The sequence below is a fragment of the Fukomys damarensis genome, unplaced genomic scaffold (assembly GCF_012274545.1).
Source record: "Fukomys damarensis isolate Sample0158 unplaced genomic scaffold, DMR_v1.0_HiC HiC_scaffold_28, whole genome shotgun sequence".
In the NCBI taxonomy this organism is placed as follows: domain Eukaryota; kingdom Metazoa; phylum Chordata; class Mammalia; order Rodentia; family Bathyergidae; genus Fukomys; species Fukomys damarensis.
The window spans coordinates 6,461,406-6,483,428 of NW_022900940.1; the positions used below are offsets into that span (position 1 = coordinate 6,461,406).

The 22,023-nt window shown below is 48.1% G+C and overlaps 1 protein-coding gene across 7 annotated transcripts in view; it reads right to left on the reverse strand.

Annotated features, from left to right (window-relative positions):
• Positions 1–22,023, reverse strand: part of Shq1 (SHQ1, H/ACA ribonucleoprotein assembly factor) — a 242,902-nt gene that overhangs the window by 22,321 nt on the left and 198,558 nt on the right. For 3 of the 7 annotated variants that reach the window (XR_781350.2, XM_010629972.2, XM_033756886.1), the window contains exon 11: positions 15,217–15,466. Coding sequence is in view for 6 of the 7 variants with exons in the window: in XM_010629972.2 (XP_010628274.1) it covers positions 15,217–15,466 (250 nt within the window). In the remaining variant the exon portion in view is untranslated. Of the gene's footprint in view, positions 1–11,011; positions 11,134–12,605; positions 13,411–14,644; positions 14,749–15,216; positions 15,467–22,023 lie in introns of those variants that run through there. The other 4 variants (XM_010629970.3, XM_010629969.3, XM_033756888.1 and 1 more) reach the window with 4 other exon arrangements.

Below are 22,023 nucleotides of genomic sequence, written 5' to 3' on the forward strand. Positions count from 1 at the left end.
TTAAACTCTAAAGGCAGCCCTATATGACAGATTCTATTTTATGCCCATTGTACAGATATGCATATGAGGCTTAGAGAGGGTATGTGGCTGACCCACGATCGCACAGCCCAGGCGCTTTTGATTTCTAAGCTTACACTTCTCAGACGTTAGTGCGCATCTGAATCAATGCAGATTGCTATTCAGCCCGTCTGGGGCAGGGCCCAAAAGTCCACATTTCTTGTACATTCGTGCATTCCTGGGTGCTGGTAGTGGTGGCCTCCTTGGTACCTCAAGCCTCGAAACTAAACCCCCACCAGGAGCCAGCATGGGAAGGAAGTCCAGGTCTTCAGATCCTGTGGTTTCTGTGAGCATAAGTTTTATGGCTATTTTTATTCCACCCCAGGAAAAGAAAAATCAGGGCACCACGCACACCAAACACGGCTGCTTCTGGGCCAGGTGTAACGAAAGGGAAAGGGTTACTGTTGACAAGAAGAATCTTCTGGGTTCTCCCTCTGGCCATGTTTCATTTTTCCACACTTTCATTGAAATCTTTGCTTTGTATCTTTCCCCGGTGAGGACAATGCCTGGCCAAACAAATTCAATTTGCTTTTTCACCACACACTTTTATGACAGTGTGTGGCCCCTAGCCTTCCACAGGTGTGCTGTCAAACACCAATCACAGGGTGACATTGATTTTGGCTACCGCTTGGGGTGGCTGCTGTATCCTTTCAGCAATGCCCATCAAGACTAGGAGAGAATTTGCATAAGGAACATTACCAGCAAAGTCGCCTTACTAGTAATTGTATATGTGGAGAGCCCAGAGGAGATGAGGAACATTTATTTCCTTCAGCAAGTCATCGTTTGATTTGTAAAAGTGACCTTTTAGGAGGCCCTGTGGCTCTAGTCTTCCTGGTCCCCCTCCTCCTGCATCCCATCCATCCCTGGTTCTGCAGAGGCTCCTGTGTCATTCTCCTGCCATACCTCTCGTGGGTTCCTATGCAGCAGTCCTGTCCTTCAGAGCCCTTGGCAGGAAACGGCTATACCAGACAAACATGTCTGTCTCTTACAAAACTGTGAGGCGTTATTGTGCAAACATAGCCTCAGTCTGCAGTCTCCTTTCCTGGGAACTGAATCAGTGTGGAAAAGGAGCAAGGGAGGACATGAACCCTCACGTTCAAAGCCCCTCACGGAGGGGCTGAAGGGTGGGAACATCAAGGGATGGAACACGATGCAGCTCTCCCTGAGCACAGGGAGCAGGAATGGCCCACATCCACACGACCTGCCAAAAGGGTAGTTAGAGCAGAGACTAGGATGCTTGTCCAGTGAGAGTCAATCGGGAAGGATGTAGTAGGAAATACCTCCCCACCCTGCCATTGAGCTACACGCGTCAGAGCAAGAAAGTGATAACTCCAGATGCATTTTTAAGACTAGTAGAAGGGCTGAGGATGTACTCAGTGGTACAGCACTTGCCTAGCATGGTTCAGTTCCCAAGACCCCCCCAAAAAGGTATATGAGTTATTATTTTCTCCCTACAAATATCTTATCAATTTGATTTATGGTTAAATAATTTATTTAAGCTGGTTGTGGTGGCCTTTGCCTGAGATCCCTGCATTCTGGGAGGCTGAGGCAGGAGGATTAGAAGTTTGAGCCTATCCTGGGAAACTTAGTGACTTAGCAAGACCCTATCTCAAGAAATAAGGAAAGGGGCTGGGGAGGTAGCTTAGTGCCAAAGCTTTGGTTTCAATCTCCAGTACCACAAAGAAAGAAAGAGGTGGAAGAGGGGGAGAACAAGCAGGAGAGGGAGGGTAGGAGGAGAGGGAAGGAAGCAGGGAAAGGGAAGGAGGAGGTGGAGGAGGAGGATAGATTCTGTTGTTCTGAGGAAATCATAGGTTATAACTGGCATTGGGTTAAATCTTGAAGTTTTAATTCCTTCTAGTTTGCCATAAGACTTTTCAAATTTTGGTCAATATTCACTGCTTTCCACCTAACCATTCAAGTCAAAAAGGCCTCAGTGATTAGAGGCAACACACGGATATCAAATGTGCTTAGACTTTTCAAATTTTGGTCAATATTCACTGCTTTCCACCTAACCATTCAAGTCAAAAAGGCCTTCAGTGATTAGAGGCAACACATGGATATCAAATGTGCCAGCTTCATGGGAATACGGCTTGAGCTGCCCACTCAGCCCTGCTCCCCATGCTGGATGTAATGTTCTGCTCTCACGGTCTTGCAATTCACCATGATTTCTGAAGAGGAAACATTCTCATTCTGTGCTGGGCCCTATAAATTACGTAGCCAGTCCTGAATGCCAGGGATAGTCACCAGATTTCTTGGACCTCACTGTCTTTTCCTTGTAATTTGAACAAAATTCAAATCTGACCCCCACAGTGGTAGAACCATTAAGACTGAGGAACTGGGCTAGGGGTAGAGCACATGCCCTGGATTCAATCACCAGCATGAAAAGCAAAAGGAAAAGGAAAACAGGTGCTGGACTAATAGTGCCAACCTTTGTCTACCTAGAGAGAGCAATTAACTCTTCCTGTGCTCGAACTCTGGAGAGAAAGAGTTTGAAGTGGACTGATCCGGGCAGAGGGTGCTGCGGACGCCCAGCCCTGTACCTTCAGCTATTTTAGCTAAGAGTCAGGGAGCCCCATGAGACTCTAATCTTTGGTGCTAAAATCTGTCCCTCTGCCAGAGTGCATGACTTACACTTCTCTACTTCTGGGCTCAGGAAATCATTCCACTCTGTTTGATTTGGCCCAAGTTCAATGGCTTTTCACTATATCTAAAGGGTGCTGTGCTAGGCCATGCGAGGGGAGATACACAGACTCACAGCTACACGGGACCTTACTGGGACAGCTGGGGAGAGCTGGGTGTGGGCTGTGTATTAATTATGTTATTATATCAATGCTTATTTTCTTGGCTGTGATAAGGGGTTTGTGTTTATATAAGAGAATGCTCTCTACACATGCTAAAGAATTTATAGGTGGAGTTGCATGAATTCTGCAACATACTTTCAAATGGTTCTGGGGAAACTTTTATGTAAAGGTTTCTTCTAAAGATTTTAGATTCTGAAGTCTAAAGATTCTCTTTTCCTCTCTATGCAAATTATATCACTATATGACTATAAATATCTATCTCTCTATGAGTGGACACAGGGAATGAAAGCGGGTGGATAAAGCACTGGTGAGAAATGTTACGGATGGGTGAAACTGCCGGAAAGTGTATAGGTCCTTTCCATTTCTCACGGACCTGAAATGTCCCTAACTGAAACGTTGGGCCGAGAAGCACAGTACCCCTCCCTGCTAGCGTGTCATCACTGGGAGACAAGGTATCGCCCTTCCTTCATCTTAGTTTGAGTTCTCCCAGAAGCAGATCCTGAGGTAAAGGTTCAAGTACAACTCATTTATTCGTGGTGGGGGAGACCCTGCAAACACTAGTGGAGAAGTGAGATGGGAGAAGGTGGCCAAAGCGAGAGTGTCACCTGTGGCTGTCTCTGAGGGTGAAGGGAAGGCTGCCCCAGGGCCCTGGAGTCAGGTGGACGATCTCATACAGAGCCACTGTATTTATAACCCACGCAGTCACAGGCCACAGCTCACCAGTGGGTGTGTGCAGGAGGGATCCTGGTGGTCCAGCCAGGCACAGCAACGTGTGAGATGGGAGAAGGTGGCCAAAGCGAGAGTGTCACCTGTGGCTGTCTCTGAGGGTGAAGGGAAGGCTGCCCCAGGGCCCTGGAGTCAGGTGGACGATCTCATACAGAGCCACTGTATTTATAACCCACGCAGTCACAGGCCACGGCTCACCAGTGGGTGTGTGCAGGAGGGATCCTGGTGGTCCAGCCAGGCACAGCAACGTAAGGCCTGCCACCTGCTCCACCAGGAGCTTCCCATTTGACCATTCAACTGATTTTTAACTGGTGTCCACACTGGGCCAGGCCCCGTGCTAGGTGCTGGGGAACATATCTCATGAGGAGAGTCACCTCCTGCTCCCAAGATGATAATGGGTGGGAGAAAGACACAAAGCCCAGTAGAAAAGAATTTCCGGGCTGAGGATGCAGCTCAGGAATAGAGCCCTTGGCTAGCATGAACAAGGCCCTGGGTTCCATCCCTGGCATTGGAAACAATTTTTGTTTTGTTTTTTTGTTTGTTTTATTTGTTACAGTAGTAGGGAGATTGAAATTCATCTAGTCATCAAACTTCTAGTAAGCCCTTACCATGTAATGGTCATAATTCTAGATACAGATACAAAGATGAGTCAATAAAAACAAAGAAAAAAATAATAAAAAAGAAAAGAGAAAGATGAAATAAAAATTGTAGGGCTTCAACTGGGCATAGTGGCACACACCTGTAATCTCAGTTACTCAGGAAACAAAGCAGGTGGATGGCAAGTTTGAGCTCAGCCTGGGTGACTTAGCAAGACTCTGTCTTAAAGTAATTTCTTTTAAAGGGCTCAAAGTATACCTCAGTGGTAGAGTACTCGCCTAATATGAACAGGCCCTGAGTTCCATCCCGAGTACCATGAACACACACAGACACACACACACACACAAACACACACACACCTGGGCATGCACACACACAATGAATTACAGGTCTTCAAGCAACTGGTGCATATTTTTAAAAAGGAGAAACTCTAATCCGGTTCTGACTGCTCCAGAAGGGTGAGGCTCTGCAGCCAAGCTGCAGAGACAGCCTGCAGGTGGTTCTATTAGTCCATTAAATTAGAGGTGCTCCCCTCCCAGGGGGCTGGCTCTAGCTGTGACTGACTGGAGAAATGTCCTTCAGTGACCTGCATTTGTTGCTGGGGCATCTGAAGCAGGACTCCATCCCCAAGTCCCAGCCTCCCCTGCATTTTCTGGTGTCTGTGATAGCCCAGGGACCCACTGGGAGCCAGAGTTTACCTATGGAAGTTACACCCATCTCCTTTTCCACCTAGCTGCCACCAACACTTCCAAATGCTGTCTCCTTATCATCTAAAAAGAGAGACATCCACAAAATTGGATTCAATGCCCACTTTAACACCAGGTGAATAATTTGTCCATGATTCACCATTTAACTGACAGAAGCAGCATTCTGCGTGATTTTATTACAGATAAAAGTTAATTAGATATCTTGTAGGCAGTTAGTTAGACAGGGCCAGCCCATGAGGAGCCAACATGGAGGAGAATGAAGACACATTCACTGAAGGCCAGTGTAAAAGGAGAGAAACTACCACACCCATGCAGGATGAATAACAGTGATTGATAATTCTAAATTGATACCAGTCACCTCAGTGGGGAACCAAGATCTTCCAGGAAAGATCCCCCATCCACACCTTACCACCAAAACCCTTGCTCATTCCTTTTATGCTTGCTACATGACTTGTTTCCCCACTGGGTCCCCCATTTAATCAATATTACCTAAGCAGCTATACTTGTAATAATCTTATTGGCTGTTCATAGTTTTGCCCACCTTGTGATTTCTCACTGGATCAGAATTACCTAAGCAATTGTACTTGTGATCTTACTAGTTGACTACAGTTTTGTCCCACCTTGAACCCGCCTCACCTCGTGGCTTTGTCCCATAAAACAACTTTGAGAAGTTGGGTGAGGGTGAGCAGGCAACCCACTTTCTGGTTCCCTATCTCTCTTAAACAGACACTTTCTTTCTGTCAATAGATTTTTCCCTGTCTTAACCTCCGTTGTTCCTAGAATTAATTGATTTTGGAGAACACGAACTCGCGTTTCGGATATCTGACAGGGTTGGGAGTCACATCTTTTCCCCTCTATCAATTTCACCATGAAACACACCACTCTGTGGTCTCAGCATCATCAGTGAGCAACAGAGTTGGTATGTGTCGTGTGATACAGACAGACATCAGACACTGTGCTGGTGCCTGCTGTTGTTTTAAAGTATACAGGAGACAGGAGTTAAAACTAAGGACCACAGACTGCTGTTTGGAGTCCCTTTCTCCAACATGATGTGGAAGGGATCTTTTTCTTCCCATCAGGTATTTTCTGCTGCTTCCAGCCACTGGGAGGAGGAGAACAACCACTTTGTAATAAGAAGGGGAAAGCGCCCATCCATGGCATGGCGGTGTCTGCCTGGGGCCCTTCACTGAGTGGTACAGGCAGCCCATATCTAACGCTGTGCTGGACATGCAACCTCTTTTCTTCCTCTCTTCCAATACTCCTTCTTTGGGACCTGTGCAGTCTGCACCAGTCTAAGCTGTGCCCAAGGCCACTCCCTTCAAGAAGCTGGCCCAGGCCTCGCCTTCTCAGGCCCCACAGCCTCTCCACACAGCAGCCTCTGGGAGCTTCCTCAAGCACACACCCACCTGTGGACTTCTCTGCCCGAGGCCACCAGTGGCTTCCGGAGCACCGTCCACTCCTCAGGGCAAAGCCTCTCCCATCCCCTGAAAGTTCCAGCTCCCCAGCCCCAGCTCTCCCCCAGCCTCCAGCTCTCCCTCCAGGCAAAGACAGCTGCTGGGCACACCCCTCCACTAACACATCCACAGGTACCATCCTCCTACCTGGAGCAGACTTCCATTTTAGAGACCCGCACACCTTCCCAAACCCTGCTTTTCCTTGAACTGACTTATCCTCCTCTCTACAGGTTTAACATTGATGCGGTGTCCTCAGGCAGTCTTCCCTGAGCCCTTGCACTTGGAAAAGCAGCTCCCATCACACTACTGCCACCTTGTCACAGCTGCCAGGGATGGGCTCTTAGTCCTCACTTTAACCAGCATGCCACAGAGCTCCCAGTGCGGAATTCTGGCTCGAGTTTCTGTTGCTAGATGCAACTCCCAACACCCACAACTTACAGGAAGAGGGGTTTAATTTGGCTTATGTTTTAAGGGGATTCAGTCCATGGTGAGCTGTCTCTAGGGCAGAAACATCACGGTGGAAGAGAGTGGTGGAGAAAAGCTGCTTAGTTCATGGTGACTGGTGAGCAGAACAGAGGAGCAGTGCCACAGAGGGAGGGGTGAGGGACAGACATCGACTAGACCACACCTTTACGACCCACTCTGGTAACCCAGAAGTGTGTTCCGCCAATCCTCTGGGTAGTTCCTAGGCCAATCAGGTTGACACAATCAAGCTGAGCTATCGTAATCACTGTGTGGAGCATAAATGGATGGACGAATGAGCAGATGTCTATTAAACACTCAGTCCACATCGCCATAAATGAGGTTCTCCCTCGGTCCAGCATCTACACACTGGTGGCAGTGGGAGCATGTGTCACCAGTGTGCAGCGTGTGAAAGTATGGCGAGTGAGAGTGTTTGGAAATTTAAATGGCAATTTAACTGAGCATTTATGTCTACCGAATCTAACAGTAAAAGTATTATATGACTTTATTTTTTCTATTACTTTATTATATTTTATCAAAGTGTTGTTTTGCAATGGATTAGAATAATAAAAAAAAACCTGGGTAGCCCAGATAATTTGAGAAGAGCCATTCTCTATCTTCTATATTTGGAGCAACCACACATTTTGTGTGTGTGGTGTCTGTGGGGTGTGAATAACAGGAAAGGGAAGATAAATGGGGTTGAATCTCTATTTGTAGGGTGCGTTTTCCCATATGATGGCATCAGAAAACTTTCTCAGAATCAAACAAGCAAGAGAGCATACAGCTGCCTTCCAAATCCTGAGTCCCAGAGGGAGAATAAATTGCAGCTCTTAAGATCATCCTATTTGCCCAACTGACTCAGATGAATCCCTGCATACAAGGGCCCACGCCATCAAAATGTGTTCCTTTCACTCATGCTGGAGACAGGATTTTTACTTTTGTTTCCTGACTTTCCCCAGATCTGGCTTGCATTAGAGAACTATTTCCCAAATTAACCTCTGTGGCCTCTCAAGTAAGGAATGCGAGAGATTTCCACCAGCTATTTTCTTCTGTTTCGAAAACGCCACTTATGTGTCTAAAGGAGGCAGCGACTCCCGGCTGGAAGTGAATGAGCAGGGATCAGTCAGCAGGCAACTGCTCTTTGGAAATCTGCACCAAGGTTCCTAATGAGAGACGCCTCTTTTCTGCCCAGCGGCCTCTCACATCACTGTCCTGAGGCAAACTTCTAGTTCATGCTAAGGAAATTCACATTAAATCATCTTTCCAAGTGCTGAGCAAGTGGAAAATGGGGCCCGGGGATCCAATGGGCTATGCAATGGGGCACCAGGGTAACAAGTGAACTTATCTGTGTGCTCGAGAGGAGAGGTCAAACAAGTCACCGGTGGCCTCAGCAACACTGAGTTATCATTCTCCACACTTGTTCAGAAAAGGTCAAAATGCAGGCCGGTGATCATGCATTCTAGGCCGCAATCTGCCTCCCCTGAAATGATTTTCTTAGCTATGGCCTCCAGAATCAGACACATTGTGTTATTTCTTCAAAGACAGAGCTAGGCATACACTGGTGGAAACATTCAGGACCCAAAGTATAATTTCAGAATCAAGGAACCAGGCTTCTAACTCAAGCATTGAGATAACTGGACAAGAGCTGTGAGCTTAGAATCACAAGCATTCCTTGTCTGCATAGACTGCCAAAACACCACCGCCTCCTCCTCCCTACACGAACTCTAGACTTGACTGTGAAGCTTGGTCTGGCCAATAGAACAGCACGGGTGAAGAGTGCATCTTCATGCTTGGCTCCATCTGCTCCTAGGAACCGAGTCCACCATACGAGCAAGCCTACTGGAGAAGGAGGCCTCCTGGAGAAGGTGGGGCCGAGGGAAGCAGAGGTGAGCCATCCCAGCAGGCCCCCCAAGACCAACCTGTTTGCTTACTACCAGAGATGTGAGTGAGGTCAAGACAGAGCACGCGGCCCAGCCGAGCCCCAGCGGATCAGAGATCACACAGCCAGGGGAAAAGAGCCACCTAACTAGCCTTCAACATCACAAAAAATAATAACTGGCCACTGTTTTAAGGCTCCACTAAAGTGGTTTGCTACATAGCAAAACCCATTTGATACACAGTCATTTGTTCTGTTAAATGGAAACTACAGGCCACTGTTTTAGACAAAGCTCCCGCACTGAGCCCCAACAGATCAGATGAAAAATCAAAGGGAAGCCACACAATCTACAGTTTCATGTCACCAAACCGAGGCTAAGCTTTTGATCTGACCTTATGGGAAAACAGGATTAGAACGATAACAGGCAAATCCCAAGCAGACTTGATAGCGAAGCTCTCTTTGCCTTAATTCTTAGAAAAGTAAGATGTTACCCACTTGTTTATTTTACTATTCTTTGTTTTCCTTTCCCCAGCTTACAAAAAAAGTAATTTTGAAATGATCAATCTGCTTTTTGTTTTTGGTTTCTGCTTTCCTCAGCCCTTTTCTGTCTACAAAACCAATCTCCGTTTCTCAGCTTATAGGCACACTCATTCTATTTTATGGAATGAAGTGTTACCCTGTTCTATAATGGAAAATAGAGCCAATCAAGGTCTTTATACTAAATTGTTGTGATTTGGTCCTTCGATAATTTATTCATCCATTCGTTCACTTAACAAACATTTGTTGAGTGCCTCCTGTTGGCTCATTGTACTCAGCATAAAGGCAACAAGAGCCCCTTCAAGCCAAGGAGGTAGCTTATTTGTTTCTATCCCCCGCCTTGTATGCTGTGGCATTAGGAGGTGCTCAAAAACTTTATTCGATAAACATATGAATTGGAATGAATCCAAGAGGAGAATTACAGATCTCAAGCCTTAAAAGTGCAGATTGCTTGCCTCAGCAATTCCACTTCTGAGAATTTAATTTAAGGAAATATTTTCGGGATGTGTGCAAAAAATTTAATTACATGAATATCCCTATCACAGCCTTCCTCACCACAGCTTCATTTAATTTGGTTGAAAATGCATTGGTTGGGATAGCATTTGGGTTTGTGTGATTTGGCTGGAAAGAATAATGCCAACCCAGGGTATGACTAATTTGGATCTACTGTGGAGTATTTTTATGACTTTTTATATCTTTTGATAGAAAATATTTGACTGTTTATAGCAGCACAGTTTATAATAGCTAAATCTTGGAAACAGCCCAAATGCCCATGAGTCGATGAAAGGATAAAGAAGATGTGAGTTTTTTATGGAGTACTACTCTGCCATAAAGAAGGACAAGCTCCAGATAGTTCTAGATACATGGGTGCACCTTGAGGCCATACTCTTCAGTGACATACATCGGACACACATTTTTAAATAGTGCATTGTTCCTCCAGTGTGAGAAACTGAAAGTGGAAATAAGGACCAAAATGCATAATAGATATTGGGAAATGGCAAGCAAATGTTCAAATGGGAAGGGGAATGGGGAAGGGAGAGAGGGGAAAGGAAAAAAGGGACATGAAAAGAAGTGAATAGAAGGGAAAATGGAAACTAGGTTTTTGTAAATAAGGAGGGGAAGCAGGGCCGAAGAGAGGGGAGGGGAATGGGAGAAAAAGAAACAAGATACATCATGTACAAGTACGAATTCCCCATGATGAATCTTATCATTACGTATATCTAAAATGTACCAATAGATGTTTTGCTTTAAAAAAATAGAAAAGATTTACTATTTTAAGAAATTTGGAGGGCTGGGGATTTAGCTCAGTGGTTCCACCACCTACCTCTCAAGTGCAAGTACCGAGTTTGATCCCCGGTACAAAAAAGAAAGAAAGAAAGAAGAAAGAAAGAAATTGGGGGATTTTATTTGCTCTAATTAAAAATTTCTAATTCTCTTTCAGCCAGTTGAGCATGTTCTGGGTGGCTAAGAAGAAGCAACAGCAGAAACTAAGTTTTACATCTATCAGTAGGGAGGGCATCGAAGGACAGTGTGAGGATAAACGGGATGCTCACTATTACCTGGGATGTGCAGGAGATGTAGCAGACCCGTGTGCTTCGGTTTATACTAAAAGGTGGTCAGTATGCCAATGAGAGAGAGAGAGAAGGAGAGGGAGAGGGAGATACCATTTTTTCTACTAGCAGATTCTTTTACTATTTATTTAACCATGCTTTCCTGAAAGTTTTGATTTAGCAAATTGAACCAAGATTAATTTTTCAATCACCGGCACACATATCATGAATTTTGAGTACTCTATAAAAGACATGAGCTAATGAACACTAGGGTGGTTTCCATTTTTAAAGCAATGGCTGCTTAGGTTGCTTTCTTCTTAATCAAATTCCAAGCAGGTCATAATTTTAGTTGGAAGCATGGAGATGCTGCAAAGTAGAAAAAAGATTAAAATGAAATTAAACAAAACAAAGATGAGCTTGCTAAAAGATGCATAAAACATTGGAAAATCATTCCAGGCAAAACTTCTCCTTGGCATACAAAAATTTCCTCTTTACATAAACATAGTAGAAAATTATCGATATCTATCAACATATTCAACATTCCAGCCACACTGATTAATCAGTTTGCTTCTGGTGAAACTGCTTTTGACCAAATTATCTGCTATGAAGTAAAACACTGAAACATTTTACTTCAGTACAACATTGGAGATGACCTAATGCTCCAACAAGAGGGTCACTGAAGAAAAGCTAAATAAATGGTGGGGTCACTGACACAGCAAACAGCACGCATTCATTTACAGCCACATCCACACACATTTCTTCCAAAAGGAGTAAACAAAGTCTTCTAAAAGTTTAAATAGCTACAGACACGTACAAGCTCAACTTGGTTTTGACCATGCACCAATCTCTGGCAGCTTCACCAACAGGAAGGAGCATTCTTTCTCTTGAAAAGCACCCACATTCCCACCATGTTTTCAGTGTGTCACACCTAGTATTTCCTTCATGTTCCTTTGTTGGCTATTTTAGAGCATAGGTATCAAGTGGAAAGTAAATCCACTCAGTTCCAAAATGTTAAGTGTCACTCCAGAGATACTCCCAGAGGCCGAGTGTCCAGGAGGAAACGACGAAACACCAGCTTATGTCAACCCAGGAAACAGTACTTTCTCTAGGAGATAGCTAAGCCGTGATGCCATCTTCTCCTGGTCTTTGCTTTAAAAAATTCTATTAAACAGCTTTATTGAGATATTTGGCATACAATTTGCTACTCATATTGAAAGTGTCCAATGGTCAATTTTCAAATATCTGTGTACCCGCGTAACTATAACCACAAGCAAAATAATGAATTTAGCCTTTTCTCCCCCAAGATACCCCTTCCTTTCTACTTCTCTGCTTCCCCACCAGGCAACCCCTGATCTGCTTTTTATTATTAGAGGTTAGTTTGCATTTTCTAGAGCTTTATGTTGTTGCCAACGGTAACTCATTCCTTTTGATTCCTGAGCCCTAGTCCCTTGTATGATGTGCTGCAGTTTTGTGTGTGCATTTAGCGATTGGTGGGTACTTGGCTTGTTCCAATGTGCAGCTATCACACATTAAGTGGCTAGACCCTCACATGTGGGTCTTTATGTAGATATACCCTTTCGTTGCACTTGGGGGATACTCAAGAGCACAGGGCTGGTAATATTAAGTGTGTGTCTAACTTTCTAAGACATGCACCGCCAAGCTGCTTTCCAAAGCGCTTGCACCCGTTTTCATTCCCATCAGCAGTTGTAAGGATCTGGACTTCCGGTGTGTGTGTGTGTGTGTGTGTGTGTGTGCGCGCGCATGTGTGTGCATGCGCACACACATGTTGGGGTTCTCTCTCTCTCTCTCTCTCCTATGCTGGGATCTGACCCCTGGGCCTCGTGTGCCAAGCACATGTTCTACCACTGTGCTGTCTTCCAGCCTTGGACTTTGTTTTAAACCCAGACAGAAACCTGGCCACCTTTTACACAGGCATCTTTAGGAGGAATCTGGGAGTAGGTGAGGAAGGCGATGCTGCGTGGGAATCCATCAGGAAATGGCCGAGGGCCTCACTGGAGAGTCCCAAGGCCCAAATCTATTCTACACTTTCTTTGTCCCAGCCCGGAAAGTAGTTGTGGAAGTGAAGGAGGAAAAGGAGTCCAATGAGCTGCTTTTGACTTGATGCGGTTTTATTGGTTTCAATAAATATTTGTTGAATTAATGAGTGTCCAGGGAGGCCGGAAGGGAAGAGGTGTGGTCTGGGCTTGAAGAGGAAACTTTAGCGAGCTTGTCAGGGAGGAGGGAGAGAGGGAGAAGCTTAGCTGGGGTGACCACAGTCTCCGTTTACAAAATGTGGTGTCAGGGTTGCCATGGTCTACTCAGTGCTAAGGGACTGAAAACCCCGGGGCTTTGGTTCTATGTCCTGCAAAACCAAATAGTTCTTTTAAAATCTTCTAGTTGGAGAGATATTTGATGTCTCTGAACAAGTGATCAGAGAGTTTCTGATGAGAATCCTTGATGTGTGGGGCCACATGACAGGACCTGGCACCTCTCCGGGGTCCCCTCCTGGCCCATCTTCTCTCCTGGCTCGTTTATAGGACATGAGCACCTGCAGCCTTCACTTCACTCCACAGTCACTTCTCGCTCGGCTTCTGCCAATAGTTGGAAAGGCTGTTCTGGGATTCTTGCTGGCATCCTACTCGCCTTGCCAAAATCAACAGCCTTTTCTCAGATCCTGCCCTTCTGGTCTCGAGGCAGCATTGGTCTTGCTACCTACATCTGTCTCCTGTATGGCTCTTTCCAAGGTGCTCCTGGCCCTGTCCTCCTGCCTGGCTCCCCCACTGCCACAGCAGGACTTCCCAGGAAGCTGGAGATTCTAGGTGAGCTCTCCACATCCCTTCCAAGAGGAGCTTCTCCTCAGAAGGGGAGGGAAGCAGGACCAGGCACAGGAAAGGCTGAGCCACTGTCTCTGCAAAGGCCACAAATGGCCCTGGCTGTTGGGAGCCTGAACAGCCACTGCTTGTGGAACTGGGACCAGAAAGTTACACCTGTGTACCTGTCGACTGGTCACTGGATATAAGTTACCCTAAAAGAAAGCAGATCTTTGGGAGAAGCAGTGCGCCTAAGCTGGAGGCCATTCTGAGGGTGTTCCCAGAAGCTAGGGTCAGGACTCCCTCCGAAAAGGAGGCTAGGGCAGCTCTGGGCAGTCACTGCACTTGCCTTTGCTCCAGCATCCCCCACTTCACTGCAGCCTCAGGGTACCACCTTCTGCTCTCCCTTATTTACAATCTGTTTCTTTGTACAACACTGATAAAAGGAGAATAGCCAAACAACTACCGAGTGAGTATGTGCCAGGCACTGTGCTGGTAGTAACGCCAGTCTACAATCTCATGCAAGTTTACAGAAGCCCAGTGTCATTGGAGGAGATGAAAACTCCACTCTACAGCCAGGCAAAATGCCAGAAGGGTCTCCCTAAAACACTGTTTCTGCCATGTCACCTCATGGCTCTAAGACCTTCGATGGCTCCCTGTTACTGTTATAAAACCCCAGACTTCCAACTCAGCAGCCAAGCCCTCTGCCTGTTGCCCTGAGGCTCCCTTTTTACAAGTCTCCCTTGTCAACTCCTGCCAAACCAGTCCCTTCCTGAGGTCCTTACTCTGTTATGCTCCAACCTGCTTCCAGGAAAGTGGCTTTAGCCACCTGGGTGCCTGTACCTTCATTTTCACTCACTGGCTCATTTGCCGTAGACCTACTAGAGGCCCAGCTACGTGCTAGGCACAGGGGATACACTGCTGAGCAGACCAACCCTGCCCTCCCCTACGGAACCTCAATACTCAACAAGAAAGATGACCACTATTCTTATTTGCCAAATACTCCAGTTCCAAATCAGTGCTAAGAGAGAACACCAAGTTGTGTTGTGAAGGGAAAAGATACTCACCAAAGAAGTCCGAGGGCCTGTTGTGACCGGCCACTCTTCTCAGGCCATGGGTGCTGCTGCCCATCCATCTGCTGCCCAATGGCATCGCCCGTGTTCTCCTGGGGCTGGTACACACCTCTCCCTTTCAGGCCCTGCACTCTCCCTGGATCATCTCGAATGCATGCTGTCTACACTGCTCACCCCTAGGCAGCAAAGTACTGTCTCATCCAGATATGCTTAATGTCCTACCCATGACAGCATCAGGGACTCCAGGACTTCCCACATATTCGGTGCACACTGGCACTGCTCCATAATGACGATAGCCTCACGGTAATCTTTCTTCTTCTCTCCCCTCATTGTTTTAGCGCCTCCTCCCCTCCAACGCCCACCTCCAGAAGCCAAGCATGAGAGACTCAGGTAGTGTGTGGGGATGGTAAGGAACAGGGCAGGGACTGGGGAAGTCAGGCAGTGGGCAGGTGCCAGTGGAAACACAGGACGGACATCCCCAGGCAGGTTAGCCCTGCAGGAGGCTGGAGCGGGTGCTGCAGGGGAGATTCTGGGAAATGGTACAGAATACACATCTCAGAACTCACCCAGCTTCCCAGGCACTGGCTGCTTGGGGCGGCACTAATGTCTGGCACTGCTATCCTGCAAGAGCAAGCGATGTGTGCATCTGGAACCTGAGAAGGCCCCGGTGAGGAAGTGCAGTGTGCAGTGTGCACTGGTAAGGTAGAAAGCCCGCTACTCCCTACCGGTGATGAGGAGGCTGAGGCTTCAGAAATCAGCCCAAGGTCACATGTCCAGGAGCCGCCAGAGCCAAGACAACTTGCATCCTTCAAGGACCTGCAACAACATGAATACCTCTTGAGGGCATTTTCTTGTCTTTCCTTCAAGGATCCTTACAGCTCTTTGCTTTGGGCAATGAACAGTAGAGATGTCTCAGCTGTGTCCCTACTTCTGTGGTTTAAATATGAAGTGTCCCTCAGAGACCCAGTGCAGAAATGTTCAGAGGTGGGGTCTATTTGGACAAGGCAGGTTATGGGGGGCATGGCTTAAAGAATATATCTGGTCCCTGGCCCTCTCCTCTCTGGCTCTTCCTGGCTCTCTCTCCTTTCTGGCTGCTGTGAGGTGAGCAGCTTTGCTCCACCAGGCCATCTGCCATTTTGTTTGTACCATGGAGTTGGTGAGCAATATAGGAAGTAGGTGGGGCATAGCAAAGCCAGCTGGGAAATGAGCAGGCCCTGTCAGCTACAAGATCCCAGGACAGTGTCAAATAATTCCCAGGACCTCATATGTGAACTTCTCGTGGGCTCCCGCGAGATGTGGACAACATGAAAGAGATAAAATTACCACAGGGAGCCCACTGGTCTGACTTCTGGTAGGTCACACTGCATTTCTCAGATGTAGCGTGTACTTTTATTTTTGCTTTTATCTTCTTTTTCTCTTGTTCGGCCCAAGTTTGCTCTACAGAGCTGGTTTCTCTCATACCCATTCATCTGCAGTTTTCAAACAAGCTTTTGGCACTGTGTTCGGCTTGTCTCATCTAAGTCTATGTTCAAGGCAAGAAGGACTTGGAATACTTTTCACTGGGGAGCCATGTCTAAAGAAACTACCCAATCATGTGACCTTGTACTTTAAACCTCTGAAACCATGAGCCAACATAAATCTCCCCTCCTTTAAGTAAGTCGTGCGTGTCAAATATTTTGTTCCTTCGATGGAAATGTGACTAACATACCCACATTTGAACCTGAAGAACCAGGAGCTTATTAGAACCACAGAATAACCAGCTTCAAATTCTGCCCCCTTCCTTTTCATTTGCAGGCATGATCTGATCTTGACTCTGTTCCCATGCTTCCGAGATCCTTTTCACTCTATCACCTCTTAGACTTTGCCATTTGAAAACAGAGAAACTGAGGCATTCAATTGTTAACAGCTTCCTCTCACAAAGCTGAGACCAGAACTGGAGTTGCTCCTCTGGGGCCTGCAACAAAATTCAAAAGCCTGTCTGATCTTTTTTTTTTTTTTTTCCCGTCTTCTCCATGAAATTCCCCTAACTCAATTAAAACGGGGGAAAATCAATCAATTTACATGGTAACAGAAAAGGACAGGGCCATGTATAAGATATCCACTGTCTGTGCCAGAGGGCGCGGCCTACACGCTTCAAGAGCGCAGCTGAAGGCTCTGGGGATTTGTTTTTCTTCCCCTGACCCGAGGACTCTGATCTCTCACTTAACCTCTGACCCCTTCAATTCAGATAACCAGGGAACTGGCAGCTGGGGCCGGGCGGCTCTGAATGCCACCCTGCTCGCCTGACTGTGCTGGCCATGGAGACAGAACAATGCAAAGCAGAGGCCCACGCAGCACTGTAGAGCCTGCGCAGCTCCCAGAACAGTGGTGGCAGAGGCCAGTCCTACAGGGGACCCTCTCGGTAATCCTTTTCCTTAGCAGCCCCTTACGCAAGAGCGCAGGGGGCTGCCTTGTTACAACTAATGCCATTTACAGCCTACTTTATGCTGGAGGAAAAATAAATAAATAAATAAATAAAGCAACATCAAGACCTTGCCCCAACTCCATTCAAACACCTCACACTGAACCTGACTTCACCAAAGACCTATGACCACCTCCATTGCTACCAAAGAGGCCTTTCCCCAACCTCGGACCTCGTTAGAAGCAGGGCTGGGGCCTAGATTTCACCAGCAGCTACTTAGAGGTAGGTTTGAGCTGCTTGTTTGAAATGGAATCAGCCATTTTTATTAAACCATACATTTTTCTTCTTGCCGGGGAAGCTGGGAGAGGATTCCAGCTTGTTGAACTCTCTAGCTCTTTCACTGAGAGGAGGGCTGTAAGCCTCAGCTTCCTTCCCACCCTGCTGGGGGCCAGCAGCACAACCAAAGAATTTTAAAGATGCCCTTCTGCCAAAAGTTCCCTTCTCAGTGGGGGCCCTTGGCCCCCACCTCCTACTTCCCAGCTCCCTCAGGTATCCAGGCTGCTACAGGCCACCCGCTGGTAACGTGGCAGGCAGCAGTGACCATCCATGGTCCTGCCGCAGGCTGGACACTAGGAGCCTGTCAAGACGCTACACCGCATTTAGACAAGTAGACATCTCAAGGGACAGGCCCTTCTTTGGAGCCTCCAGTTCCCAGAGGCACGTGGGTGGTCCTCTCCTGCATGCACCAGTGCGTTTGCTTGTGTATTCATCTATCTCCTTCGAGCAGCACCTGGCTCAGGAGGACAGCAGTCAGTAGCAGGCAGCCACCGTCGACATTTACCAGGGTCCTCCTACCACATGACAGGGGCTAGAGACAAAATAACCGAAACCCAGCCCTGTCTTCAGCAGAGATCATGCTACCAGAATGCAGGTTTCCACCTTGCCTGCTTGTAGGAATAGCCTGGGGAGCTTTCCAGACGGGCCACTACTGGCCCATTTGCAGAGATTCTGGTGTTGGGCTGTGGCTGGCCCAGGTATCTCCATCTCATAAAGGTTCCCTGTTGCTTCTAAGGTATAAACAAGGCTGAAGATCACAGCTCCGGTAGAAAAGGCAGTGAGGACGCAGCTTTGCTGAGGGGAGGGGAGGCGAGAGCAGGGGCCTGTGAGTAGAAGACGCATCGAACCCAACTCTCAACTCCTTGGAGGGAGGCTTCCTAGAGGTATGAGGAGCAAAGTTTGCAATAATTGTTCATTGCTGGAGTTGAGAGTAAGAAGAGGGAATGGGGTGGGGAAACTGGGCTGAAGGGCGACCTGCCAAGGACCAGCGCATCTTTTGTCGCCCATATAAGGGTGTGGACTTTACCCAGGAACAATGAGGAGTAGAGGAGGGAAATGATTAATTTTGCATTCTCAAAAGCACTTTCAGTTGTGGAGTGGACTAGAGGGCAGCCAGACAGAAATCCAGGTGAGACATGAGCAGCTGGCACTAGGAATGCATCGGGCTGACTTGGTCTGGGCTCCCCAAGACTGCAAGAGGAGCAGCAGCAGACAGCAGGTGCTAGAGCTGTCCCACCAAGGAAGGAAGACGCTGGGGTCTGTGAGCCCCGAGGCTGCCCCAGGGCAGGACTTCCCTGGCGTCTTGGCCTGCTGCTTTCCCTCCTCAAGCCCATGCCAGCCCAAGCCAGCCAGCCAGCACGTAGGGCGAGCACTGACACCAAGAAGCTGTCTCCCAGCAAGCGGAGTGCCCAGAGCACGAGTGTGGCGCTCCAAGGGAGGGAAAGGTTAAGGCCAGCGACATCCGGGAGAGGCTGGCGAACGTGGAGTGACTGTTAGCGCGCAGGTGGGACTGAGGAGGCCAAAGGGCCCACCAAAATGATGACAGCACCCTTGAGGATGCCAGTGCAGGAGGCTAGAGGGCTCTAAAGCTCAGCTTCAATCTCCAGGGTCAGACCAGCACGAACAGCACACTGGCCAACAACCTCCTAAGTGTGCAGGCGGGGCATGGTTTCCATTCTGCTTGTTTAAGCTGCCTGGATGTCTGGGCACCAGGAGACGACAACCTGCAGTATTGCAGTAGGGCATGGCAACAGGCACGTGTGCAGGCGGGGCATGGTTTCCATTCTGCTTGTTTAAGCTGCCTGGATGTCTGGGCACCAGGCACACGAAAAGACCCAACGTGCTGCACTTTCAGTTTTCCCTCACCCCAGCCTTTCACTCCCTCCTCCCTCTCCCCAGGCTGCGCTCTCCCCTGGCTGGCTCCATTAGTTTCTTTTCCTTATCTCCCTCATCCAATCTGCTGCTTGCTGGTTGTGAAGTTTGGGGGGTGAGGAAGAGAAATCCCCTCAGACCCATAGGAGAGCATAGGGCTGGAGAAAGAACTGAGGGCAGGAAAGGCAGCCAGGCTCCTTCGGTTTTCAAAGCAGGAACAATGGAGACCCCAGGAGGAGGAGAAAGAAGGCCTTCCAGAAGCCCCAGGTATCTCCTTTTCCTAAAGGCTCCGTGCACTTTCTTTGGAGCCCTGTGGTTTCTCACCTTTGCCCGTTTATCTGCTCCATCACTCTCACTTTTTTGTCCTTTCTGTGATCCATCTCTAACTCCCCAGTATTTGTGCTTACACGAACATGTGGCCACTCCAACTTGGCATTATGTAGTCTCCTCATTTAAACCAACATAAATAGGCTTTAGTCTTTAGTACTAAGTCTCAATTACTAATTCTCATGGAAGTAATCTGATTAGTAATACAAGCCCTCACTCAAAATGACTTCAGAAAAAAGAAAAAAAAAAAGCAAATGTATTAACTCAGTAATTTAAAAGTCCAAGGTGGACTTCAGGCACCACTGGATCCAGGGTCTTAAACATTTTCATTGAAAACTGTGACCCACAGATGTATTTTGTTCTAGGTCATCTTCATTCTCAGGCAAGTTCTCTCCAGATCTAGATCCTCTAGTTTAGCAATCCCAGGAGTAAAAGGGCGTGTTTTGTTTGCAGAAGTGCCAATCGCATTTGTGAGGTTGACTCTCTGAGCCTAGCAGGAACACAGCCTTGCTTCTTGGTCCAGAGGATGGTAATGCTGGACCTGAGTAGCCTGTGCACCTGCAACCAGACAGACTAAAGGTGGAAGCAGGATTTCTCCCTAAAAGGAAATGAGACACTGATAGTGTGTGTGTGTGTGTGTGTGTGTGTGTGGTGCCAGGCGTGAGCAGGCAAAAGCAAAACTGATGGCCATGGTGGTGACCACACTTCCTCTCGGCAAAGCAGTTCCCTTACAGATATGGGGGCCGGATTCTTGTCACTTGAATCTGAGTGACCTCTCAGAAAGCTGAGGCTGCCTCTCCATGACTGGGCACAGCCTGGGGGCATCCATGAGGCCTTTATCATTGTTAAGAGTCATGCACTGTCTCGTTTATCTGTGGGTAAAGAACTGCAGCCCCAAGTCCCGAGTTTCTCCCAGCCAGGCCCTCTGGCCCCTCTCTCGGGAGCGCTGCTCCAGCCCCTGCTGAGCAGTTGATGATCGTGACCTACAGGTCATGATCTGCTGCCTGTAGGCAGACATTCTGGAGATCACTCATGTTGGTCCGGTTTGTTCTCCACCCTGCTCCATCCTCATCCCCCAACCCCTCATTCTGCATGCAACCTGGACAGTCAGCTTTCTTCAGCCCTGATCTGAACTCCTTGTGGCCGTCCTGAGCATCCTCTGACACACTGAATCCTAACTCCTTTGCAGGCCTCGGGCTGTCGCTTGTGATCAGTCCCAAAGCCTTCTTCAGACTCGCCTTCCATCCCTACCTGAGTGCACACCCTAACACTTCTCTTGCACCTGACATTCTTCCCCAGATATTTGTAAAAGGCCTGCTACGTGCACGGCGCTGGCTTGGAGTAGGAGCCAGAAAGGGAAGAGTGGGGAGAGAAAGCATACAGAGCTAGGACAGATGCCTGAAGGGAGATCCTCGGAGGTTGATAGAGGGCTTCGGGTGGCAGGGGTGGCAAGGAAGTCACCCTATCATGCCGGAACTGCAGGGCTCCAGGGGCCACATGCCCTGCATCTGAGCAGACGTCCTGTATCCTGCATTTTCTATGCTTCATACCCCCCCGTGGTATTTGTGCAGGGGCTGCAGCTCAAAGCAGGGTCCACACAGCTCATGAGCAGCAGGGCCACGCCAGGCTCCCCAGGTGCTGTGCTCACCACCCTGCTTCCTTGCCCTATGCCCTGGCCAACTCCACACCCATCATCGGCAGCAGCTTAGGCTTCCCCATCAAGCCCTGGGGCCTCAGGGACAATGGAAACTGGAAAATCAGGGAGGGAGTTGCCCGGGCTACACCTGGCCACCAATAGGCTACTGGCCATTAGAAGGCAGGTGACCTGCCCCCCTGGTGTCGATTGCCTCAGCATAAAAAGGAGGTGGAAATATCCAGTGGCACAAAATAGAACAGTGCTGCATATGAAACAGTGGCAGGCACGTGGACAACCTTGCAATAAATGTCGGTCATTACGTCACTTCCTCTGTCAGGACCAGGTGAAAAAAATGGGAAGAGTAAAACGATTGGAGCTTGGGTCCCCTGCGCCACTCTTTTCTTGACACATAGGGAGTGGGTTCAGCTGCAGACCTTGTTTCTGCCTGCCATCTGATACACCGAGGATGGCCCAAGTGCCGTGTGACTTGGACAGGCCCGTTAACTTCTCTGAGCCTCTGCCACAGGTTCACCACCAGTGGTGGAGTATGTTAGGTACAGAAAGGCCAGCAGGGCTGGAGCAAGCTGAATGGAGTGGACAGGGGCAGAAGAAACATGGGGAACGTGGAGGAGATGAGCCACTGGATGGACTTGCTCGGTTCTGGCACACAGAGGGGACTCAGTAAGCCTCATCTGCGCTCTTGTTCTGCCCTGCTGAGAGAGCCAGGCTGAGAGGGCTGCTGCTTACACACGGGGGAACACGGTACTCTTTCCCTTCCACCTTCCTGCGGCGGCCCCCGGC